The 26,025-nt window shown below is 49.1% G+C and overlaps 1 protein-coding gene across 4 annotated transcripts in view; it reads left to right on the plus strand.

The window, feature by feature from the left end:
• Positions 1–24,460, plus strand: part of CCDC93 (coiled-coil domain containing 93) — an 89,539-nt gene extending 65,079 nt beyond the window's left edge. For 3 of the 4 annotated variants that reach the window (XM_021695794.1, XM_021695795.1, XM_021695796.1), the window contains 10 exons: positions 83–164; positions 688–759; positions 2,249–2,302; positions 3,715–3,777; positions 6,658–6,766; positions 10,305–10,387; positions 12,357–12,394; positions 14,034–14,118; positions 18,793–18,906; positions 23,898–24,460. In XM_021695794.1, coding sequence (XP_021551469.1) covers positions 83–164; positions 688–759; positions 2,249–2,302; positions 3,715–3,777; positions 6,658–6,766; positions 10,305–10,387; positions 12,357–12,394; positions 14,034–14,118; positions 18,793–18,906; positions 23,898–23,951 — 754 coding nt within the window. In that variant the 3' untranslated portion in view covers positions 23,952–24,460. Of the gene's footprint in view, positions 1–82; positions 165–687; positions 760–2,248; positions 2,303–3,714; positions 3,778–6,657; positions 6,771–10,304; positions 10,388–12,356; positions 12,395–14,033; positions 14,119–18,792; positions 18,907–23,897 lie in introns of those variants that run through there. The other variant, XM_021695797.1, reaches the window with a different exon arrangement.
• The last annotated feature ends 1,565 nt before the right edge of the window (positions 24,461–26,025 follow it).

Consider the following 26,025-nt stretch of genomic DNA (forward strand, 5'->3'; position numbering starts at 1 on the left):
TTAGCTGGGGGCTTGGTTTTAGTTGTGATTCAGAAAATCATAACAGCTTTCCATATGTCATTGTTTGGTCTTCTCTCTTCAGTATCCTGCAGAACTTGAGAGCACTTGTAGCCATGAATGAAAATCTGAAAAGTCAGGAACAAGAGTTTAAAGCACATTGTCGAGTAAGTGTTGCTTGATGTCAGCAGACCTTGAACCAGGACTCTTGTGAAATCTCTCACCTTACATCCCCTTATCCTGTTGTGGCGTCCTACTCGGCTGCCATCGGAAAAGTAGAATCCTGGAGCAGTTCTGTCAGTTGTGTAAGATGAATAGGGTGCTACAGTGGGTGCCCCCCAGGGGTGCCGGAAGGGAGTGAGATTAGTAACTGGGTGTGCCAAACCCCAAATTGAGAGCACAGTCTAACAAACACTAATTTACAAACAGGTATGTATGTGTGTGTGTGTGTGTGTGTGTGTGTGTGTGTATACACACACACATATATAATATATATATAAATATATTATAAAGTCTTAGAAAGTGTGAAAAAATAACATCATGTGAACCCAGGGCTGTCCTGTAAAAGTAGGTTGTCTGTGTGTCGTGTGATAAGCCCTAGCTCCGGGCGGTCCAGCAGAGGGGCGGTGCGTGCACAAGTCCATTTCCTAGCTTGTCTGAGTTTTGTAAATGTTTGTTTCACTTTTAAAGGAGGAGATGACACGGCTCCAGCAGGAAATTGAAAACCTGAAAGCCGAAAGAGTACCAGGCGGAGAGGAGAAGGTAAATACAGGCTCCAAAGGACCTGTTAGGTGCTGTTGTGACTTCTCAGTGGAAGGATTTCTGGGGGACTGCAGCAGAGAGTCTGATGCTAAGAAGGACCGGCCAGTTTCCCATAACCTGGTCCTCTGAACACACACTTCCCAACTGTTTTCAGCACAGGATTTTCTTAGATTTCCATGCCTCCCCTTTTTCTTCCGCTGGTGGGTAAAAGGCAGCAGTGGGTGTGCACCAAGCAGCCACCCCAGACGGGAATAACCAAATGACAAGTCTGGCCTCTCTCTCCATTTAGGGAAGGGGTATTTCTAGGAACTCTGAGCTCTCTTTCCCAGGCAACCTGTTCTCTAAGTGTTGTACGGCTTTATTGGTCCCATCCTCCACTCCTGCCTAGGGATAGGCCCCACCCCTAAAAGGCAGCGGGAAGTAGAAAACAAGAGGTAACGTCAGAGCCCCAGCGGCACTGAACATTGCTGGACGTACCGAACACGTCCGACCAGCTGCTCTCAGGACAGAGGACTTGCTCCTCCGAGGAGCTAGTGTGAGTTTCCATTAAAAGTTAAGTTAAACACAGGCCAGAAAGAAAAGTGTTTCTCTCACCAAATAAGATTGTAGGGATTGCTGTTTGTGTTTCCCCTTCTCACACTTCATTCCAAGCTCATTCGCTGAGGCCCCCTGTGCTTAGGATGCACGAGCTGGATGTGGTCTCAGAGTCCGTTGACTGCACTCTCTCCCTTGAGAACAGGCTCGGACAGCTCAGGGCTCAGGAAGGGGAAGAAAGGGGTCCGAGCCAACCAGCACCTGTCCGCGTGCCCTCAACTCAGGGACCGTGCCCCTGGCTGTGTAGCACGTAGGTCTTGGAGGTGCCTCCATGCTGGTGGCACAGGACTGGCGCGGAGGAGTAGCAGAGTCTGGCCTCCCAGTGCAGTGGTGTCCTGGGACCGTCATCACACAGCGGGCCTTTCCGGTTGTTTCTAAAACTGAACCTTTAGGGCTCAATTCGTCAGCCCAGTCAGCCTCTGAGTTTGTACAAATCAGACTTACAGGATCCTATTTCTCTTCTTAGCAGTCACATCTTGTTAGAGGGATTATTACGTTCAAAGACAGTTGCCGTTTAGCTTGTTTGGGTGTGACACCCATTTAAGAACAATTTATTTATTTATTTATTTATTTATTTAAAGATTTTATTTATTTATTTGCGAGAGAGAGAATGAGAGACAGAGAGCACGAGAGGGAGGAGGGTCAGAGGGAGAAGCAGACTCCCCGCTGAGCAGGGAGCCCGATACGGGACTCGATCCTGGGACTCCAGGATCATGACCTGAGCTGAAGGCAGTCGCTTAACCGACTGAGCCACCCAGGCGCCCTAAGAACAATTTAAAATCTGGGGCCCAAGGACCCGGTTCCCCCCCCCCCACCCCTTCCTACAATGCAGACCCACAGCTTCTGTCCCATTCCCCTTACTCAGGAATGCGTGCATTACTTTTCATCGTTTCAGAGCCTGTCTGCTGGAGAGCCACATGGTGCCCTAACCCCTGGGATGACTCATAATGTAAGTACCCACCCATTCTCAGCACTGCCATTGTCCTCTACGGGAGTGGTGGCCAGCCCTGTACCCTCCCCTGACAGTTTCTCAGGCCGACTGAAGTTTTCTCTATGACCACCACTTCCTGTGCGGGCTCTCGGGGGGCCCCTCAGATGGAAGCAGGGTCTCTGCAGGGATGGTCCTGGAGACCGCCATTCTGGTGGGTTTTCTCCCTGCACTTCGTGCAGGCATTCTGTGTCTGCTCAGGCATCTCAGCTGAGAAGGGGAGAGGCGTGCCTTCACCACACAGGCTGGTCACAGCACGTAGGCTCTGAGGGGTGAGGTGCTGCAGGGGGAAAACTCTCTACTGTACTACATTCCAAGGTCAGCAAACTGTAAAGAGCCAAATAGGAAATATGTTCAGCGTGGTGTGCCAACCCCACTGTAGCAGCCATAGTCAGTCTGGAAATGAAAGAACATGGCTACGCTCCTATGAAACTATTCACAAAAAGAAGCAGTGAGGTGGATTTGGCCCAAGGGTTGTATGGTTTAGCTCATGGGCAATAGTTTGCTGACCCCTGTTCTGAGTTAAACCAGTGCTCCCCACCCTCCAAAACAAATATCCAGGAGAAAGAAAAAAAGGAAAAAGAGGAAGAAGAGCAAAGCAGGAAAGCTCTAAACACTTGCCTCCTTTAATGTTTGCCTCTTCCCTTTGTGCCCTCAGACAAAAGAATGAGCGTCAGGAGTCCTGTAGTACAGTCGTGTGGGGTTTGCGTGCAGCTGAGCCCTGTGGGGGAGACTGAGTGTGGGGGTGTGTGCGCACGTGTACATACATGTACTGGGGGAGAAGACACCTCTGACCCCTTTCATAGCTTTCTTTGATGTAGCAAACCATCTAACCATGTCTTACCTCATGGGGCTCAGTGAGAGCCAGTTCCTCTCTCGTACTTCAGTGCTGTCCAAAAGAACTTTCTGCATTGATGGCAGTGTTCTGTGGCTACACTGTTCAGTATGATAGCCACTAGTTCCTTGCGGCTACTGAGCACTTGATGTGTGGCTATTGCAGTTGAGAAACTGAATATTCTTACATTTCAGTGAATGTCAATTTAAATAACTACACACAGCTAGTGGCTAGCATGTTGGACAGTGTAGCTCTAGGTAGAAACATAGAAAGCAAACCAGTGTCACTATAAACACGGGGACTTAGAACAACAGATTCTTTAAGTAATAATTATCTCCTTATCATCATAGTTTTGGGGGGGCACATAAATTTGGGGGATACTTCACATAAGACCCAGACTCTAAACTTTGCCATTTGAGAAAAGAAATTTGGGGCCTCAGAATGGAGAGATATGAAAAAAATATTCAGTTCCAAAAGACTTTATCAAAGAATGAAAGTTTCCTGCTCTTAGATAATTGTGTCCTTTTCCAATTTTTAGGAAGACCTAGACAGACGGTATAACATGGAGAAAGAGAAACTTTACAAGATCCGTTTACTACAGGTAAGTGAAAGCAAGAGCAAAAAAACACATAAATACACTTATCTGGGTATCCAGTAGAGAACTAGGAAGTCTCAGTATCTAAGAACGATAGGTACGGAGGCTGCGGTTTGCCAGTGTTCTGTCTGGAGTGGAACTATGTGGTTTAAGATGTTGACAGTAATACCTCACATCGGTACGTTACTTTCACGGTCATCTCGATGGATTTGATCGAGATCTCTGGGTGGAGAGTAGGTATTAGCTTCATTTTCTATATGAAGTAATTCACTCAAGTCAGTTAAGTACTTGTCCAAAGTCAAGAAGCTAGTAAGTGCCAAAGCCAGCCTTCAAGTTCCAGAGCTCTTGTCTAGTACTTTTCCTCTAAAATCACGTGCCCATTTTAGCGGTCTTATTTGATAACCTTGGAGATTTGTAAGAAAGCCATCAAATATGGTTGGTTCTAAAGCTGAAGTCACACAGAGTCAAAATTTCTTTGCAAAATCCCTGGCATTGTCAGAATCTGGCTCATGGAAGCTCAGAAGCCCAGAGTTAGCTCGTGTTGTCCTTTGGCTTGGGCCTTCTCCCTGTTCTCCGGGAAGAGAAAGCCAGGCTCTGACGGGAATGGTCAAAGGGCTGCAGGGGCTAGTGAGCCCCTGTCTCTCCTATCTCTGGCTCTTGCTTAGTTTGCTGAGCTGTTTGGTTAAATTTGGGTGCATCAGATTTGTCCTTGATACAGGGACACTGCTAATCTTTAAAGAAACAGAATTAAATGAAACCAGGAAAATACACAACTGCATACTTGAAGACTTTGTGACTATGTGCTTACTGTATGTATATTCAGTGTTGTGTTAGGCACCAGGAATAGTAAATGGGATGGCCCATCTTCTGGGAGCTGGCTGGCTATTTGAGAACCAAGATATGTCCCTATACATCAAATACAAGGGAGTTGATATGCAAATTGCCAATCATGGGCAGCTTCAGACTCCCTAGAGGGAAGCTACAGTAAAACCATAAGCCTGCTGGGGGCCTGAGCCAGAGTGGGGACCGTGGGGCTGCGCGGACATGAACTGGCATGGGAGAGATTGAAAAGCCATATCTGATGGAACTTAGCACCAGCTGAGTCAAAGAAACAGAGGAGTCAAGGATGGTGCTTGAATTTCTGACTCGGGTGGGTACTTGTATTCATTGAGAAAAAGCATTTTAAAAAGAACAGGGTTCAAGGGGGTGTGTGTGAATAGGAGTGTTATTGAGATCTGTTTGCGGCTCTTGAAAGTTGGGGCACTCAACCAAGTAGAAATGTCCAAGAAGTGATCGGGTGTCAGGTCTGATGCTCAGGGTAGTCTGGGCTGGCCATTGGGTGGCAGCACTATGTTGGTGGTAACCAAAGCTGTGACAGTGGGGTAAAACCTGTGTAAGGACAGGCAGAGGAAAAGGAGGAACTCCCCAGTGAGGTAGCTGGAGACATGGGGGGAAGCCAGGGTCTTGTGGAAGCTGAGCAGAAGGCTCAGCAGAGAGAATGGTAAATTTTGCTAGAAATCAAGAAAGCTAGAAGCTGACAATTATCCATGAACTGTCTCCCAGAGAAGGTCTGCGGTGACTTAGTGAGAGCAGTGCGGCAGGTGTTGGGAGAAGCCAGCTGCCAGTGGCGAGAAGGATGACTGCGGGCGTGGGAGCGGCTACAGGCACTGGGGGTGCTGGCTCTCAGGAAGTTGGGCTGCTGTTGCAGAAGAAAGAGCCTGCTGGGGTGCCTGGGTGGCTCAGTCGTTAAGCATCTGCCTTCGGCTCAGGTCATAGTCCCAGGGTCCTGGGATCGAGCCCCACATCGGGCTCCCTGCTCTGCGGGGAGCCTGCTTCTCCCTTTCCCACTCCCCCTGCTTGTGTTCCTTTTCTTGCTGTGTCTCTGTCAAATAAATAAATAATCTTTAAAAAAAAAAAAAAAAGAAGAAAGAGCCTGCTAGCTGAAAGGTGATCAGGACTTAGCGAGGGGCTTTTGAGGGGTGAGGGACCTTAGCCTATCTAAATGCTGGTGAGAAGGGGGAGCCAGTAGAAAGGGAAAGGTTAAAGATGCAGTAAAAACAGTAAGATTCTTGGGGGGGAAAAAAAGACAAAAATTCAGGAGTCAGAGCCTGAGCACCCAGGGACAGGGTAGCCTTGGCCAAAAGGACAAGCACATTTTTCCCTCTGACCAGAGCCACAGAGCCCCTACTTTGGGTTTGGTGGGTTTCTCCCCAGGAGGCTTGTCTTTCCCCAGTACTTAGAGACCCCCACGCGCTGTTGTGAGCAAGGCAGACAGGAGAGCGAGATGGGGTGGCACAGAAGAAAGGGAACAGTGTGGGAGCCCATCCACACCGCACCCCTCTGCCTCCCCAGGTGCCGTCAGTGGCCAGTTTGGCTACTGGACCCCCAGTCCATGGTAGGGCGAAAGTGCGAGAAAGATACTGTAGGAGTAAATTGTAGGAGCTTTTCAATAGGCTAAGGAATTTGGAATTTATATGGAGGCAGCAGGGTGGCATCCGTTCCTCGTCATCTGGGAAGCCTTCCTTTTCATTCCTGCTCCCCACCTGGTGATGGTAGAATCAGCTACTCTTGAGTCCTTTGGGGCCTAGAGGGACGGCCGAGGGCTGTCCACAAAAGCCTTTCCCATGTAGGATCTTCTGTCCCTAGCCATTCATTTGCTGCCTTCTCTGGTTCTAGTTCATAGCCACACACACACCTTCTCCATGTGTCACAAAGGGGGAGGAGGGTCCATCAGAATCTGAGATGGGGACCTCAAGCCAATAGCGGTTTTTTGGGTGGGGTGTGTGGTTACGCTCAGAAGGAGGTGGGGGCAGTATTTTGGCTCCCCAGAGAACATGTAAGACCTTTTACCAAATAGTATTGTCTCCCCCTTCCTTTTGCATTTAGGCTCGAAGAAATCGAGAAATAGCAATTTTGCATCGCAAGATTGATGAAGTACCCAGCCGAGCTGAGCTAATACAGTATCAGAAGAGATTTATTGAACTCTACCGCCAGAGTAGGTGCATTGACCACAAACACTCTCGAGACTGGTCCTGGGTGGCACGGGAGGCGAGGGTTCTGTCCCATGTGAGTGTGGGAGGGCATGCATCATAGCATAGTTGGTGAAAGCCACCACCGGAAGGGGCTCCCTGTCATCATCAGGCCCCCCGGCCCTCATTCCACATAACCCACTGCTAAGTGACCCTTAACCCCAGGAGCAGCATTAGGGTGCTCTGCCGCCCTCTCTGTGGACAGACTGAGCTAATTGAGCTCTTAGCATGACGTTTCGAACCCGCCTTCTTCCTGGTCAGCCATTGGGCTCCACTGAGCTCCCCATCCGCTTTCCAGCCTCCCACGGGACGTGAGCACTCCATGATAGAGCGTCTCTGGATCAGTCCTCACTCATTGTTCTTCTGGATGAACTTTCTTGCCCTTGTGATCCTTGACTTTGACAGCACTGTATTCACCCAGTAATCCAGGACTGGTCTCTCTTGGCTGGAATCAGTGAGCTGGCCTTGTCAGGTTCAGAGTGACCCTAAAAGTTGTCACTGCCTGTCTGTTCCCACTGCCACCCTGATAGCTGTTCTTACTTGTGTCAGAGCTCAGCTGCACGCTCGTTAGCCGGTCTGTATACCCTTGTCTGAGTCCCTCATCCACCACCTGTCATGTCCCCCCTCTCTCTGCTGTCCAGTCTTCAGGAGCTCACCGGGCCTCCTGAAGAAAATGTCTCTCCTTATTATCTCCAGAACCTCCCCAGTCTAAGCGGCCTGCCTGGAGGCCCCCTTTCCTTCTCTGAGCCCACATTCTGGCTTCCCCGGTCCACACACGGCCCCTCAGTACACCATGCACTTTGACACACAGCTTAGGCCACGACTCCTCTCGTTACCTATGCCTAGAACCCCTTCTCAACTCTGTCAGACCCAACAGATACAAAACTGAATTCAGCCTCCCTACCCTATTTCTCCTCCTGGTCACGGGGATCACTGTCTAGCACCCCCAGCCCCTTAGTCTTGTCTGGATCCCGCTGCTCTTCTGGTTCTGTTTCCAAGTAATGGTCAAGTTCATTTCTTCTGGACTACTGCTGTAGCCACCTTCTCATCACTGCCCAGAGTCTGCCCTCTTGTCTGAGAGGTCTTTCCCAAACAGAAATTTGATCATTTTACACTCTTGCTTTAAAAGCTTTAATATTTAATAGTTCTCCATAATTATTGGAGGCTCTTCAGATCCTAATTACACTGATCAGAGTCCTGCATCAGCCAGGCCAGCTTCCCTTAAAGTCCCTCAGTGCCTCACCCCTCTCGTGAGGACGTCTACATTTTGGCCTGTGAGTTTGTCCCCAAGTCCAGAATGCCACTGTCCTACAACTCCCACTTGGCAAACTCCATCCCTTCTTCCAGAATCCACCTCAGATTTTGTCTTGGGCCCTTGGCCTCTCGAACATCCTTCCTGGTTCAGGCCAGAGCACTGTCCTTACTAGGGTCAGAGTCATGCTTCCTTTCATGCCTGCCCCCATCCTGGTGTTGTACACGGCCCTCGAGCTTGATTCCAGTGGTCAGGGACAAGTATCAACAGTGGCAGCTTCTCAGCAGAAAATAGTTTCTGCCCTAAGTTAAATCTTTTCCCATAATTCTGTATCCCTGCCTACTTTCCAGCTTTTAACAGTAATAATAATCAACAATACCTTGCATCTGGATATTTCAGAGTAAAATTTGACACATGTTTAAGTCCTTTTGATAGGATATTTTTATACCAAAGAAATTTTCAAGCAGTTACACCAAAATATCTGTATCATTTTCATTATTATTATTATTGTCAAATATCTACAGCCCCCACCCAGTCCTTGATCTGAATTAGAGGAAGGGTGACAGGCACATTCCTGAGCAACAAAGCTAAAGGTTGATTGGTTTATTTATGGCAGTGATTTTCAACCTTGGCTACACATTGTAATCACCCGATCCTGCCTCCATAAAATCTCAATTGGTCATGAGATTTTAAAAGCTCCCCAGGCTATTCTGTGTTTCAGCCAGGCTTGAAATCCACTGTTCTAAAGCTCTGAACAAGAGTAGTATTTTAGGGGCACCTGGGTGGCTCAGTCGTTAAGCATCTGCCTTCAGCTCAGCTCATGACCCCAGGGTCCTGGAATCGAGCCCCGCATCAGGCTCCCTGCTTAGCAGGAAGCCTGCTTCTCCCTCTCCCACTTCCCCTGCCTGTGTTCCCCCTCTTGCTGTCTCTCCCTGTCAAATAAATAAATAAAATCGTAAAAAAAAAAAAAAAAAGAATAGTACTTTATACTGAGTAGTTCATGTGGTAATTTTTATACAAATTAGACAGTTTGATATTGGGAGCATTTTTAACTGTTGCCTCAAAATACCTGTATCGGGTTATTAACCTCTGTTACCAAATACATACAGCAGTATCTCCAGCCCCCGCTCATCTTTGAGCTGCACCGCTGTGGGGAGGCACAGCTCTCACTGGGTAATAAGATTAAAAGTTGGCTGATCGGCTTAAAGATTCGGGTTTAAATGTTAGTGGCAGTTGCCCAAGGAAACCACCAGTGCCCATGGCCTGCTCTGCCTGTTTCTCTTCCCCAACTCGTGCTGCTCCAGAGGGACCTGCGTTCAACAAGCAAGAGCCCCTGGGAAAGCAGACCCCACTGCCATCCGGCCAGTGCCTGGTAACTGTTAGACATCAGGATCTTTGGTTACAGCTACATTGGAGGGCTCAGCTTAGGCCCAAAGCCTGATTGTGAATCCAGGTCTTGGGATTTTATCCCCCGCTGTATGCTAAAAGAACTCAGAGCGATGAGGAAGGCACATAGGCGCAGAGCCACGTGGGGGCCACCCAAGCACCCAGCCACAAAGCAGGAAGACGAGTTGGGGCAGGAATCCTTCCCCGCTGACCTCGTCCTCTGGTGAATACGGCCCAGTCCCAGTCCTAGATTTTGGTGCTTTCCTCCTATGTCATTCTATAGGGAAGAGTGAAAAACAAGAGGTGGACAGAGATGCAGAGTAATTTTATAGGAAAGGGTGTTGGGAGCCTGGTAAATAAGATCTCCCCCCTTAGTCATATGCACAGAAATGGGAAGAAAATTCATACTCCTTAGGCACATATTCTGCCCTAGGTTAGGCATGACATTCATCTAGTAGATATCTTGGAGGGCCTGCCGTATAGGCCCATGCTAAGCATAGGGATTCCAAAAGGGAGCAGACTGTGGCTCCTGCTCAGGAGCAGTGTGGGAAGGGAGGACGCCACCTAAGCAGGAGGAGGTGGCATGGTGGCTTCCTCATCCTTGCCACCTTCCCCTCAGGGTGCCTCACCTGAGAAACCCACCCGTCCCACATGCTGCCAGGTTCCTCGTCCCGGCTGGGCCAGTCACAGCAGGCCGGCTCCCGCCAGCCCGAAGCAACTCTGCACAGGCTTGTGTGCACGGTGGGGCTTCCACACAGACGCCTTGACACGCCGGGCTCCTGTGGGTGGGCCTCCTGGGGCAGGGGGAGCTTAGGATTGTTCTGATGCATTTTCTTATCCGTATGTTGATTTCTTTACATTTACAGTTTCCGCAGTGCACAAAGAAACCAAGCAGTTCTTCACTTTATATAATACCCTGGATGATAAAAAGGTTTATTTGGAAAAAGAGGTAAGAACCTGTATGAAAAGCAGGTAACTTAATCAGAAGGGCAGAGACAGGGCTGTTGACCCCAGGAAGCTCAGCCGAACTGGGTGGGAGGCGGTGGGCGGGCGTGGAAGAAGCGCCTGCTGTGTGCCCCATGCTGGGTCACAGCCTTAGAGAGTAAGAGACGCTTCAGAGCTAATTTTGCACAGGTGCATGGGCTGACATGGGACTGGGGGACTGCAGTCTCGTAGTGCCTTGTGAGAAATGATGTCTGGAGAGAGACCCAGAAGGCGCACGTGGAGGGGGCCTGGGTTGGCAGAACTTTAGTTTGAGTTTTAAAGGAGTAGCTACATAAAATGGGCATGGTGGGCTCGTTTGAGTTGACACTCCAGGAGTGAAAAGGGGTGGCCCGGGCACTGACACGCCCTCCGCATTACTCTGACACTCAGGTTAAATCCACTCATGATTCAGGGCTCCCTCACATCAGATGACAGATGATTGGAGCACGGTGGCAGGGTGTGCAGCTGTGTTTTAAGGAAGGAAAAGGAATAGTGTGGTCTTCATAGTAGCAACACAGTGGGATGGAGAGAGCATGCGCTTTTCAGTTGGACAGATGGGGGTTTTATTCTGTAAGAGAGGGCATTACACCCGCTTTGCTTGACTGTGATGGAGACAGAATGGGAAATGATGGTGAAAGTCCTTGTATCTGGTGGCTCCGGACACATACTAGTTCTGCCTACCCCCTCACCTCGAGGTCAACAGAATTTGTTTCCATTTCATCGTCACCTTGCCGCCTGGACTGATTGCCCCCTTAAGAAGAATAATATCGCAGGTGCATCTTTCACGTGACCCCTAAATGGAGGCATGTGTAATTAGTGTCAGCTTTCTTGGCTATTGTCAATCGAACCAGATCAATCTCTCTCCCTAGAGGACACTTCTTGAGAAGGGGCATTGAGTTCTGTTTTTCTCTGTATCCGGGGTCGTCCACAGTGACAGGCACATGATAGGCATTTGATAAATATTTGAGTATGAGATGAGTGCATTTGGTAGGATTTACGTCAGACCTGGGGGGGGTAGCCCTGCCACACACTGTGGCCTTGGGGTCTTTCTGCCTAGTGAGGGGAAGACTTACCAACCCTAACTTAGGGACAGGCCAGCCCTTCTGAGAAAGCCCATCACCTTCCTTCATCAGTAGTGTTTAAAGTTATTGCATTCTTTTAAAAACTAGGAGTGTGCAGGGGCAGGGTGGGAGCCTTTTGATTCCAAGCCATATTAACATAGAACTTTGTATTTGCATAAATTGTGCCTTTTATTCCAAATCCATTTACCCCTGTGCTGTTTTAGCTTTCGAGCATCCCTATGGAGTCCTAAGGGCAAGAATACCATTTCCGTGTTACAGACTTAGGTCCAAGTAGGGTCAATGACAAGCTGAGTTAGTGACACAGCCAGAAAGAAGATGAGGTTTCTGGCCCTCAACTCAGAGCCCTGCCCCGGACTGTATCGCTGGGGCAGAGAGAGGGTCCTCCTGTGCAGGCTAAGGCGTTCTCCGTGGGAAGGGGGCTCTCAGAGCCGCCCAGCAGCTGGCCACATTGGGAAATTACAGGATGGGCACAGTGTCCTTGCTCTTCACCCCTAAGCTGATAGCCCTGAAAATAAAGAAGACTGTTTGGTGAGGAAGCAGGGACTGGTGGCAACTGCCCAAAGGGCCCCAATGGTAGCTGAGTGTCTTCTCTGCTAGAATTTAGGCCCTTCTGGGAGCCCTCTTCCTCCGTTCCTGGGGTCATGGGCTATCAGAAGGTAGATGCTCTGGGAAAAACTGTGGGACTAAGCACATGCTGCTCTTTTTCTCACGTTCTTTCATCTCCGTAAACAAGGTGTGCTGCTTTCAGAAGCAGTGTCAGAGACAAGACAGCCTTGCAGTGGTTGGGGCCATGCGGGGCTCTTTCTACCTTTTGCTTATGGTTTTTCCTTTTTCTCGTCCTTTCCTCCTCAGATCAGCCTGCTGAACTCCATTCATGAGAACTTCTCACAGTAAGTCCTGGTCGTCCTCCTTCCTGTCAGTACCTCGTTGTACCCTTCACTGTGCATTCGGCTCGCCTCCCTGTGACAGGAAGTACGAGGGGCGAGACGGGGCTAGACAGGTGGTTTTACACTCTCACCCCCACTGCAAAGTGCACCTGTGTCGTGCTTTACATGTTCTTGCAAAAATTTCTCAGCGTTCTTGCAAAAATACAGTGACGTTAGAGTGAGTTTGAGAAACACCAAGGAGTATCTTGGGGGAAAATAACTTTCAAGTAATTTGTGCCTCACTACTGTAATCTCTTCGTATATTACTTTTGTCTTGTTAAGATTAGATCAATACCATTTGTTCTTGAGCACATAAAGATGCGTCACAATTTAGATAATGAAATAATCTACTTTTTAAAAAGATTTTTAAAATCTAATGATAGGTTTTGTTTCTAGGTGAGTGTGCATCTTCCAAACTACTTTATGCAGATAAGAATTCTTTTTCCCCAAAAATTGTATGGCAAGGCTCACCTGTACTCAAGTCATACCAGCCCTCAAGCGTGCCCAGTGGCCTGCTCACCGTCCGGCAGCCCAGGGCTTGCTGTCTATATAGCAGGCTCCCTTTGCTTCCAGCACAAACCTCTCAGCCCCTGGCAGGTGACCGGTGACTAAGATCTGAATGGATTACAAACTCCAGATCTTAAGCTTCATTTCTAACTACAAACAAACCAAAAAGAAACCACAGCTCCCTGATAAGATTCAGATTCAATTAGTGCCTTGACATTTCTGAAAATGGTGCCTTCATCATTATTTCCTGATAATTGAGAGAGGCTGCAGTGTGTGATGGTGCTGTGATGAGTTCTGCTCTGTCAGCCCGTCCTGTGGCAGAATTCTCAGTCCCTGTATCCGCGTGCTCGGATCCTTGTGGCGCTGTTCCCAGCACAGAGCAGGAAGTGAAGGGGATGGTTTCAGGACACCAGGAAATCCACTCCTTTAGCTGCTGCCCTTAGAAATGAAACCAGGTTTCCTGACCATGGTTTTAGGGAAATCTCAGAGTACGTCTACCAGTCTTTTTTTTTTTTTTTTAAAGATTTTATTTATTTATTTGAGAGAGAGAGAATGAGAGAGAACACATGAGAGGGGATAGGGTCAGAGGGCAAAGCAGACTCCCTGCTGAGCAGGGAGCCCGACGCGGGACTCGATCCAGGGACTCCAGGATCATGACCTGAGCCGAAGGCAGTCGCTTAACCAACTGAGCCACCCAGGCGCCCAAGTCTACCAGTCTTAAGCAGTACCTCCAAATCCTCAGATTTCTAAAAACTAAATGGAATTCATTTCTTAGGCAGTGCATGTCATCATCAAAGTAAGAAGTATTTTTGTTGATTTTAATAACATTGTATTTTGCTTTAAGAAAATACATACTTAAGCAAATTGTAGAGAAAGCGAGGAAAACAGATTAATATTAATATTCAGTTATAAGATGAGGCTAATTGTCGTGCCTTCCTCGGAGTTTAGAATCCCTAACTTCCTGGGACCCAGGGGCCCCCAGGAGTCCACCACGCCTTGCAAAGGCATCATCTGGGCACCGGGCGGCCTCCTTGATGCCTCCCCCTTCTTCAGCGTCCTGCATGCTGGTCTTCACTCTGCTGATTGTTCCTTTCAGAGCCATGGCCTCCCCTACTGCCCGGGACCAGTTTTTACGTCAGATGGAACAGATCGTAGAAGGAATTAAGCAGAGCAGAATGAAGGTGAGAGGACTTGTTTTCTGTAGTGCAGCCAGGATCTCACACTGGTTACGGAGAAGGCCTTAGGAGGAGCAGGCCTCTTCTGCTTATCCTGAGAATGTGCTCCCAATCCTGAAGACACACCTTCAGTGTCTGCAGCTTGGATTCCCAGCAGACCTCCGACCCTGCAATGGGCAGCACCAGCTCCACAGGCTGGTGGTTTAATGGAAGCTCTTAACAGTAGCCCCATGGATTGAACATCTACTATGGGCCAAGCATGGTGCTAGTCCTCCTAGAAGCCTTCCTAAATGAGTAGTGTTACCCGCATTATATAGATGAGGAAGCCAACTTTCACCAATGGACTTCTTCTCTTGCCCACTGTCTCTTCTTCACTGGATCTTTGGTTCCTGAAATTCTACCATTAGAGATTCATTCCTTAGGATGCTTGAGAGCATTTTAGTTTTCAGGAATCCTCTGTAAAAGACACAAATAATTACTGAACTGAATTCTGAAGTGAGAGGATATTATGCCTCAGAAGAGAAAAGAGGAATTGATAAGCATTGAGAGTTCCAGAGATAGCCTTACAGAGAATCATTCATCCTGGGGCCAGCATGGGGTTTTCATCACTCTGTGGCTCTGCACTTGGGCCATTTTGACCGTAGTAAAGATTTGATGACTGTTTAGAAACCAGACGTAGCTACAGTTTTCTGCTGTTATAACCAGATGAGTCTTCGCTAATACTTCCGAATCTCTTACTTTTGATCCCTTTAAAAATGTGGATCACACCAGAGTGGTCCTCAGGCATGGCAGTCAAACTCTGGGGACTCGGCATCTCCTCTCTCGAGCTTGGGGCAGAGTGGTGCAAAGGGTGATGTCAGAATGCGAACACACGAAGGAAAGGGTGCCTGTAGAACTTGGCATCATAAAAACCCGCTCACAGAAGGCCAGCCTTCATGGTTCCTATAATCTCATCTCACAAGAGATGAACTAAGGGCAAAACCTCTTTATGTCCCTTTCCCTGCTGAAAATATTAATCTCTCCATTAACGACTTCAATAAAATGATGTCAGTGGAGGAAAAAAAAGAAATTACCACTAGTGACAAGACTGTTCAGCCCCAAAAATGAAAGCAGTCAAGAGGCAGCACGTGATCTGCCTTGTGCACGTACACAAACCCCAGCCAGGACGGTCCCTTCTTGATGAGCTAGGTAGGGTATAACGGAGGAGGAGGAGGACAGAGAGCCTAGCTAACCACAAGCCTTTAACAACCCAGATCACAGCGGGGCGGACCTTTCCGCCCTGCTGTCATGCCATCATGCTCCTCCTTAGGGAGCTGCTCTTTTTTCTTGAGAATGAAAGAGAGCTGGAAAGTGGGGGTCAAGGGGAGGGAGAGAGAATCTTAAGCAGGCTCCACCCCCAGCGCAGAACCCGATGCTGGGCTCCATCTCACTACCCCCAGACCATGACCTGAGCTGAAATCAAGAGTCAGAGGCTCAATCCACTGAGCCACCCGGCACCCCGCAGAGCTGCTCTTGTCCATAGTAAAGAACACTGGGAATTGATTATTTTGTTGTTGTTTTTTTCTTTGGCTTCCCCTTCCTGTTTACCAGGAGATGCGTTCCTAGGAAAGGAAGTGGATGTGATCCATTCATTCTCTCCATTCTCCCCCAGGCTTCATGCTGTTGGTACCTCAGTGCCGACCAGTGAAAGACGCTGCTTTGTGTCTGTCTCCCCAACTAGATGGTGGGGTACGAGATGCCCACGGGCAGAGAGGGTTCTCTTCCTCATGTGAGCATCACCAGTGGCGAGCCCGGCACCTGACCCATGGTGGGCTTTCACGACCTGTTTGCTGAGTGAATGAATTCATTCAATTGACTGCAAAGGCAGTTCTCAAAGAGGGTTGCTGGTCAGGTTTGATTATTGGCCGGCATTTCAAATGCAAGAAGGCTGTCTTTGCAGAACAACATTCGTTTGGATGCATGTCTTTTGAAGTGTTTGTTTAAAAAACCATAGCCCTCCCTCTATGGATGCCGTGGTGGTTCCTGCTCAGAGTATATGTGGCAGGGGAGTCTGTGTCCTCACGGAGCACACACAGCCCCGGAATTGGTGGGTGTGGGATGTACACGGAGTAGACCATAGACCAGGAGTGTGTACATGTAACAGGAAAGGTGTGTACAGTGCATATAAGGGCTCCTGAGTGAAGAGAGAGTCACATACTGGAAGGCATTTTATTTTATTTTTTTAAAGATTTCATTTATCTGACAGAGAGAGAGAGCACGGGCAGGGGGAGCGGCAGGCAGAGGGAGGGGGAGAAGCAGTCTCCCCGCAGAGCAGAGAGCCCGATGCGGTGCTTGAACCCAGTTCCCTGGGATCATGACCCGAGCCGAAGGAAGTCGCTTAACCGACTGAGCCACCCAGACACCCACTGGAAGGCATTTTAACCTCATACTGAGGAGGTGAAGTCTCTGGCTCTCTGGAATACTGGGAGCAAGTGCTCCGCAAAAGAATCTAGGGTTCCTGACCTAGAGCGTGAAGGGGGATGAGCAAGGAGTGGAACAGTGGGCCTGGGGAAGGGGTTGCTAGGACAGTGTGAAAATAAAACTCACACCTACGAGTCAGCTCCTGATTCTGAGGGCTCTTACCGCCTGTTACCAAGCGCATTCTAGGTGTCCAGTGTGAAGACAGAACACAGTCTTTATTGAGTACTACCCTGAACCAAATGATGTGTCATTCACTTAACAACTAGTGTCATACATACCTTGTAACCTGTGATCTAGGTGATATTATCCTTATTTTGCAACTAGGGGACCTGTCATTCCAAAAGATGAAATAACCTGTCCAGGGATACACAGTGAGTGACAGAAGTAGGATTGGAACCCAGGCCTTTCTGGCCTCGAGGTCAGTCCATTTCAGGGTTGCTACACTACCTTTCCCGGTTGGACCTGGGGACATTCAAATTAAATTTATTAAAGTGCCCTGTTTATGTTGCTAAGACATAGTCATTCATGGCCAGATTTTCTGCTGGAGGACAGAGCAGGCAGGAAAGGTCCCGGATCTATCCGCCAGGCTATGTGACTTAAAGGGTAGGGACCCAGCAGTGAGGTCCCACCCAGCTCAGCAGAAAAGGTTCCTAGCAGCTGTGGGAAGTGGTGACAGGAACCATAATCATCTGGACAGCATCAGGAAGCCTGCCAGAAGGGAGCAGGGCAGACTGCTGAGCCAGGGATGAGTGTAAGATGGCCCTGACCAGAGTCCCCGGGGGGACCGCCCTCCTCTGGGAGACCTCAGGGGCAGGCAGGTTACCAGACTCCAGACCTGGGCTCAGGCATGTGACCGGTGTCCATGTGCAGACCTGTGGAAAGAAGAGGGCAGGGGGCTCAGGATTAGGTCACCAGGTGACTTAGGAGCTGGGTACATGGTCAGGAGTGGACCAGGCAGATCAATGCCCATGTGGGTGGGATAGGCTGCGGGGACACCAGGTTGCAGTTCACCAGGTGATGGGCCCGTGGCCTGGAGAGGCAGATGACTGGGATACAGTGCAGCCAGTTCAGCTTTAACCTGGATTTACTGCACCGTCCCTTCCAACGTGTAAGTCAGAAGCCCTGCTCGGGCATCAGAAGACCAGTGATTCCGTCCAGCATGCTCTTGAGCACCTGCTGCGAGCCAGGCACCAGCTGGCCCCCACAGCTTTCTGCCCTCACCATCTGGGTGATGCTCTCGCTTGCTGCTGGAAATAGTGCACATACCACTGCCGACTCTGCCCAGATGTCACCTCCTCAGAGAGCCCTCCATGACCATCCAGCTGAAGAGGCCGTGCACCCACCCGCCTCTCTGTCCCCCAACCCAGTCACTCTCTTCACAGTAGCGATCATGAATAGGAATTTGCACATGGAGCTCATTGTGCAAGGTGCTTGTTAGCATCAGCCCCTCTAGCGTGCACCCTCTGTGGGAGCAGTGATACCGCCTCGTCACCACCGTGTTTAGTCCTCAGGGTGACCATGCAATATCTGTTGGAAGACTAAGCTGTCAGGTACCTTAGGAAAGTCTTTAACCCAAATCCAGCCTTTTATTTATGAGGTCACTGTCCTGCAAACACTCTAAATTTTCCACCAATAGAAAAATGGGTAAGGTAGCAGTGTGATTGGGAATATTGTAGTTTTTAAAGTTTTGATTGTTGAAAGTGTAAAATAGCATGGAAATACTTACATTGAATGAAAGAGGACTCAGTTATTTACATAGGAGTTTCTCAACCTCAACACAATTAACATGTTGGACCAGATGACGCCTTGTTGTGTGGGGGCTGTCCTGCATGTTGTAGAAAGTTTAGCAGCATCCCTGGCTCCTAGCAGAAGGTACTTGGAGCACCCTCTCCTCACAGCTGTGGCCATCTACTCCATCCCCAGATACCACCTCATGCCCTTCAGGGGGCAAAATCACCCCTGGTGGAGAACCACCAGTCTGTTGATTGTGAAATTGTAATCACACACACACACATACAGATGGGACAGTTAGTGCCCGATGATAGAATTGCTGAGTAAATTAGAGAAACCTCTATGTAATATCATGCAAATGAATAGGTCAATCTCAGAAGTGATGTAAAGAAGTCCATGAAAATGTTGGTAGTAGTACCTTTTGGGTGTTGCCTGCAGGCCTTGGTCACTACATGCCCTTCCTCACCATTTCCCAAAATGTTTCAACAGATGGAAAAGAAGAAGCAAGAGAACAAGATGAGAAGAGACCAGTTGAACGACCAGTACTTGGAACTGTTAGAAAAGCAGAGGCTGTACTTTAAGACCGTGAAGGAGTTCAAGGAGGTAAGAGGGAGATAGGGCCAGGCAGGGAAGGCTGTGGCGGGATTTGTGTTCATCCCAGGAGGAGCCTTTAAAAACCAGAGTGGTTGCCTGGTTTCCCACTGGTCTGGGGATGGGTAACAGCAGGTCGGCAGTGTGATCCAACAGTAAAGTACCGCATCTAGGTAGTTCAGGACTGCGTGGTTCGCTGGCCCATCTCGAATCTCGAATTGAACGTTCTGAGAGACATCACAACTTTATTTTCATTCCCCTAACGTTTAGTAAGCATATTAAACTCACAAGTAAAATAGCATCAAAGGCCACCTGGAAGCAGCATTTGTTACACATTCAGAGCTGGAATTTTCCTTCCCCCCCATCTGAGGTGGGGGAGGGACCTTGAGAAGCCTGTGGGAAGAGTGAACTTGGAGCGTGGCAGGCTTGGGTTCGAGCCCTGCCTTTACCACTTAGCAGCTGTGCACTTGGGCAGTGACTGAATCCCCCCAAACCTGTTGCCTCGTTGGTGAGTTCTGCTGGGTCAGGTGAGGGGTGAAAGCTTCTAGCACTCCGTCTGCCTCCTGTAACACCCAGTGCTCAGCTGAATTTTGTTTGTCCCCATCTTTTTCTCCCTGCATTTGGACAGGGTTACTCTCCATGGGTCCAGAAAGAAAAGTGTTTGCCCTTTCCTTATGAGATTTTCTGGAAAGGAGACTTCGTTGTGTCACTTACTAGGATATCAGCAGCTTCATTTTCAGGAATTCCTAACCCAAATCCATGTGGTTTCAGTGAGTATAGAGATTTTGCTAAATATAGAGGGGCTGGAAGTGTCGGTTGTAGTCTGGTGTTAGGTCCACAGAATAAAAATTACAGTCTTTTCATACCAACAATTTTATTCCTGTATATTTTTAAAAACTTGTTTCCCTCCCTCCCTTCCTTCTTTCCTTCCTTCCTGATTTTTCCTTTTCTACTTCTCCTTCCCTTTTTTTTAAATTTAACTTGTGGAGGCCACAACCCATAGACATTTCAAAATCTCTCACACTTTCCATAAATGATCTTCCAGCTCCTCCCACGCCCCTGGGGATACATCAGGTTGTTTTGGGGTTTTTTTGTTTTTTTGTTTTTAAGGATTTTATTTATTTATTCATGAGAGATAGAGAGAGAGAGAGGCAGAGGGAGAAGCAGGCTCCCCGCGGAGCAGGGAGCCCGATGCGGGACTCGATCCCAGGACCCTGGGATCATGACCTGAGCCGAAGGCAGACGCTTAACCGACTGAGCCACCCAGGCGTCCCGATACATCAGGTTGTTAAACAGACCCGCTCCCTGTGTCAAGGAGCTTGTGTCGTGGTTGGGGAGACAGATAACAAGCTAGGAAACACAAAGCCTAGTAAACAAGTAATAACCAATGAGAACTAATTTCAGTTTTTGCCGGGGGTGGGAGCACTAATGGAGATGGTGTGGTCAGGGCAGGTCTCTCTCGGTGCGGACTTGGCCATGGGCACAGCAGGAGTGAGACCTAAGGCCAGGCAGCTGGAAGAGTGACTGGGTGATGTGCTTGGGTCTAGGAGCCCCTTGTGGTTAGCGGGCATTGGAGCTGAAGTTTCGGAAGGGCTAATGAGCGAGCTGGCAGGGATCCAACAGGACCCTCCACTCTCCCTCAGAGCTCTTTTCCCCCTTTAATGCAAGTAACTCAGAAAAAAGGCCCAGCGGGGAGGAATTAAATGTTGTTGGGACACGCCAGCACTACCCTTATGACAGCAGAAACAAAAAGCAGATAAGTTGAGGAAGGTAAGTATAAGCTGTCAAAATCAAAGCAATTAAAAGTGAAATGGAAAAGCGCCTTCTCGCACTATGCGCTCTCAGGGCTGAAGGCTAAAGATGACCTCCCAAGGCAGCGGTTCCTTCAGAGACGGTAAGCATCAGGCTTTTTGTGATCCTGCCTCCCCAGGCGCAGAGACCCTTGCGTCAGAGAGCACGCGTGTGTCCCTCCGGGCCGCTGAGACCCCTAGACCATGTGCCTGCCCATGCCATTTCCCTCCGTCCAAAGCTCGTCGGGGAAAAAGGGAAGGGGAATATATGTTCTTCAGACAACTGAATAGATTTCATATAAAGGACTCACCTTGGGCGCCTGGGTGGCTCAGTTGGTTAAGCGACTGCCTTCGGCTCAGGTCATGATCCTAGAGTCCCTGGATCGAGTCCCGCATCGGGCTCCCTGCTCGGCAGGGAGTCTGCTTCTCCCTCTGACCCTCCTCCCTCTCATGCTCTCTGTATCTCATTCTCTCTGTCTCAAATAAATAAATAAAATCTTTAAAAAAAAAAAAAAAAAAAAAGGACTCACCTTTAAAAAAAAAAAAAAAGCAAATTTTCTTGTTTTTTGACATGAAAATGATAGTATTTATTCTTTATTTTTTAACATTTTACTTGGCAAAAATTTAAAATTAGCAACTGCGTGTCTGTCCCGAATTCTTAAACTTTTTCCACCCACTCCTCTGCGGTGACTTGGCCCCTCCTTGGGGCCACCACAGCTTGAAGAAGAAGCGCTGGCGGAGGCTCACAGCTCCCCAGTTTCCACCCCATTCCTTCAGCCGGAGTAATTGTGCTGTTTTACAGACGGCAGTTACCGGATAAGATCTCACGTGAGGTAGATTGGTCTGAAGGAGCAGACTTTCATCTCAGGGCAGGGTCTTCTTCCAGAACCCTCTCTGTCTGCTTTCTTTCCTTGCCCCCCCCCCCCCCACCTGCCTGGTCTCCTCCTGGGTTCTAAATCCCTGCCTCATCCTGGTCTCTGGCACTTGTGGTGGCTGCAGGTACTATTCATGCAGAGCGCAGCAGCATCGCAGAGCACAGCCCTGGCCACCTTTGTCGTTCCCTTCATCAGGTCTGGCGTACTGCACGTTCACTGAGCAGCTCCAGTGTTGCCGCCTCATCCTGACCCCCAGCCTCCCCGGCTGTCGAGGCACTGGTTAGAGACATCCAGTGACCTCTAAGTTTCCAGTGGCTTGCTCATCGCAGCAGGTGTGTTAATAGCAAGTCGGCCAGGGAACAACACATACTCTGAAATCTCTTTAATTGCCGTATTACGTTAATTAATTACCTCTCTAAACCACGGTCTCTCATAAGGTCACCAAAGCGAGCTTTAAACTCTAGCCTAGCACTGACGAATGCAGGCCGTGCATTTTCATGAAGCTGACTTTGAGTACATAGTTTCGAGGGGGCTGAAGTGCCGTGTCTGGCACATGGTGGGCCCCGTGTGGTCTTCAGTAGGACAGAAACAGAGGCAAGTTTTTTCCCTTCTCTTCTGGAAAGAAATGCCTAAAGGACCCTTTCTGCATTTGCTTTGAACAGATGGACAGTATCATTCTGTAATTTCCCCAAGGGCCTCCGGTAGATTGCATGAAACTTCATGAGCGCTCACACAGAGCAGGTGATGGCCCAGGATACCCATACTGGGAAGTTCCGGCACCATCTCAGCTTTGTGTACATAGACTGGCCCCTGCCAGGGACGCCACCACAGGAGCATGTTGATGCTGCTGAGCTGTTTTTGCCTCATTTAAAAGTTCAAGTGGGTGACAACTGAATGTATTTATTCATTCTTTTGTTGTTTTATCTTTTTTTATTATGGAAATTTTCAAAAAATACACAGAAGTAGAGAAGGTAATTTAATAATAGAGTAGTATGACTGTCTGCCTGTTCTTGTTCCATCTTTACCCCCACACGCACGCTTTGTTTTTGGCTGGAGGCTTTCTCCCCAAGCAAATCGCAATAACTCATTTTATTTTATTTTATTTCATTTTATTTTCTCTTCAATAACGCGTTTTAAAAAGGACAACTTTCTTCTCTAATGTTTCCTCTCAACCTCTTTCTCTTCCCATGGCCCAGGAACAATTAACTCCCTCCCCCTCCAGAAACATGTGCTCAAAAAGTGTCAGAGTGCCTTGCTTCTGACAGTTAGCCTTCCCCACTGGCCCAGAGCCCAGCTATTTCCCAGCAGAGGAGAAGGCTAAGTACCTGCAGGTGAACTGGCACTTAGTAAAAAAAGGGTCACTGCAGCCATGAGCCATGGCACTGCCAGAAAGAACCAAGGGCCTCCAGGAGCACCTAGCCAGGCCCAGAGAAATGGAAACACTGACTTTGGGGGTCTTGGATGCAGAGGGTTAAGGTGGAAGGATTTCTTCCACACTAAGGGCATCTCCAGGGAAGCAGGGCTCCTGGAGGCCTGGCCTCACTCTTGGGCCGGGGCCCTCCAGCTTGCCTCTCCAGGCCTTTCCCACTACCACGTTCACCTCTCAGCTTAAACCGAAACCGGATTCCTGGTGACATGGCCCAAGGAAGGAGGGGACATTGTTTGCTAGCAGGTGGAGGTATCCTGAGCTGTCAAGGCTGGTGGGAACAAGAGGGAAGGAGCAGGCATAGTGAGAAGCTCTGGAACATGTTTGAAGAGGTGGATACAGAGTGATGCAGAGGTGACCTCGCCCCACTGGATGCAGAGGGACCAGTGACCTCCCTTGGCACCTGCAGTAATGGATTTCATACAGCTCATTTTTAAAAGGGGAAGTGTCTCAGTGCATGTCTCTCAGCCGGTCTTCTGTGAGTTTCTTTCTTAAAGCTAAGGATATACCCAATCTCCACTGCTGTCAGAGAAAGAACTTCGCCGTGGGCTCTGCTTGCTGAGGTGTGCCTTTCGTCACCCCTTTGGCCGTGGGCTCCAAGGACCTTCCCCTTCCTTATCATAGTGGTCCATGGGTTCCTAAGTATCTGCTGGCTGCTTCTGGCCCCTAAGGATTGCAGTGGCTTCCTGAAGTCTTGTGGAATGACAGTGCCTAATCCTCATCCAGTTCTCGGCCTTACAGTCCAGAAGCCCATTGTCGTTACAGTTACTTTGGCACCGAAGATCAGGTGAACCCGTCCCGGCCATTCCGTCTTGCTGGTGGCGGCGTGCGAGGGGGCCCGTTTACTCGGTCAGTCACTGTGTCTCCTGGGACTGGGAAAGCTCATGCACACGTTCTCTGCTTCCTTTCCAGGAGGGCCGCAAGAATGAGGTGCTGCTGTCCAAGGTAAAAGCCAAGGCCTCCTGAAAGTTCCCAGACATCATCGTATGTCACTGATTTTTTTTTTCCTTTAACGCCATGTATCAACTGCGAGATGGTGAAATGGTTCTGAACACTACAGTAGAGAGATGCAGGGGTCATAATCTCAGCACCCGGATATTTTCTTTCTCCCATTTGCTTCCATTTCATCTCTCTGTTGTTGATGGAATCAGACGGTGTAAACATGATGGCTTGGATAACACCCGTCATCCTATGAGGAAATGCGGGCAGTATTTGTTCTGCATCAGGTCAGCTTCAATTTCTCCAGTAACATTGCACACATAAACATACCTGTATTTGTATGGACTCTCTGAATAAAAAGGAATTCATTTGTTCAGCAAATGTTAATTGAGCAACCAGTGAGAAGTAAGCACTGGGGGAGACGGAAGTATAAAACACAGGCCCTGCACCTCGGGCAGCCAGCAAGTGGCCCGCGGCAGGGCAGAAATAGCCCACTGGACCCCAGAGCTTGGTCACCTGAGATTTTTTTTTTTTTTTTTTTTAGTAAAGGCTTTTAGCTGAATGACCAGCCCATGTGAGTGTTGGTCATGTGGGCCCTTCACTTACCCTTGGTGCCTTTTGTTCCTGGCTCCTCGAGACACCAGCTAGCAGTCTTAATGGTGTAACCGCAAGAATGAAAGCTCAGTGGCTGCCATCGGTTTAACTCGTACACACGACTCGAGTTTATTTCACCAAAAATTGAAAACAGGGGCCTCATATTGAGGACCCCTACACGAGCATGACACCTTAATATGCCCAGTTCTCACATGAGTACCAGCCAGTCGTGGCTGGTCTTGTGCATCCCTCCCCATTACACATACACGCCATGAGCTCCACGTTCTGGACAGGTCCTGGGCCACGCACAGAGATGAGACTCACGCACCAGTCGCTGAGCTCCAGGGCAGCATGTGGTAAATGCCAGAGCGACCGGCCACGAGCAGAAAGCAGAGGGCATTGGAAGAGGAAGAGCAGTGGGGCGTGCAAAGATCCAGGAGACTTCGTGGGCGAGGTAGGACTGGGGCTAGATCGGAGCGGGGAGTTGCATTTTAATAGGCAGACACAGGTGGGAAGGCCATTTTGGATAAAGTACGACTGTAATTAGAAACTTGAAAGGGTGCAGGGAGAGTCCAAGCATGCTCGTTGGGCAAGGAGTGGAGGGCCTGTCTCTGCAGGACAGGCAGGCTAGGACCAGCCTTCGAGGGGGCCTTGAAGGCAGGCAGAGCAGTAGACTGTCCTCTGGAAATGAGCAGAGCAGACCAGACGCGGAGCCCCTCCTGCCCTGGCTGTCAGCGATCCGGCAGCTCAGCCGTGTTCGGTGAACCCCAGCGTGAGGTTTGCGCTTCATTCTGCGTGAACCTGGCACACATACTGGTCAGCAGGTACGGATGCGACCCTTTAGAAATCTGATGCCAGATTAGCAGCAGCCATTGGTTTCTGTGGCCGGGCAGCGAGGCCTGTCCGATGAGGCTGGCTGCTTCCAGAGGGATGCTCCCCTGTGCCAAGTGTGTCCTTCCTGGGCCGCGTACATCTCCCCTCGGCTGCTCCGGCGGCCGCAGTCATCTGCAGATTGATTTTTTGAAAGGGCCCCATGAAGCTGAAGCAAGTGACAGCCAGAGAGCAGGTGGCACTCTGAGGGCGGGGAGAGGGGGGAACAGCAGTTTGCAGATTATTTCAGATTCAGGGAAACATCTGTGTTTTCTTGTTGAGAAGCTCTCTTGTTGAGAGCAGTTATGAAATTGTCTTGTTTGTCCAAAGGTGGTAGGGAGGTTATATTCTGGGGTTCCGTAGCCCGTCTCCATGCTGTCGGGGCAAGTATGGCATGACCACTCCAAAGCAACTAATTAATAACCATTTTTAAAAGTGAGAGGCATTTATTGGGTATGTTTCCAAAGAATTTCATTTGATTTGGTTTTGTATAGGGAGGTATCAGAAGATCTCTTTTCCCCTTTTAATCCACAAGGTCTAGTACAGATTACAAGTGCGTTCCTATTCCTTGGACACGTCTTGGATTAGACTGCAGGAGCCAGTTTTGAGAACTGTGTGTTTCCTACAGATGCCCCAC

Source organism: Neomonachus schauinslandi, chromosome 3 (genome assembly GCF_002201575.2).
Source record: "Neomonachus schauinslandi chromosome 3, ASM220157v2, whole genome shotgun sequence".
Classification (NCBI taxonomy): Eukaryota; Metazoa; Chordata; class Mammalia; order Carnivora; family Phocidae; genus Neomonachus; species Neomonachus schauinslandi.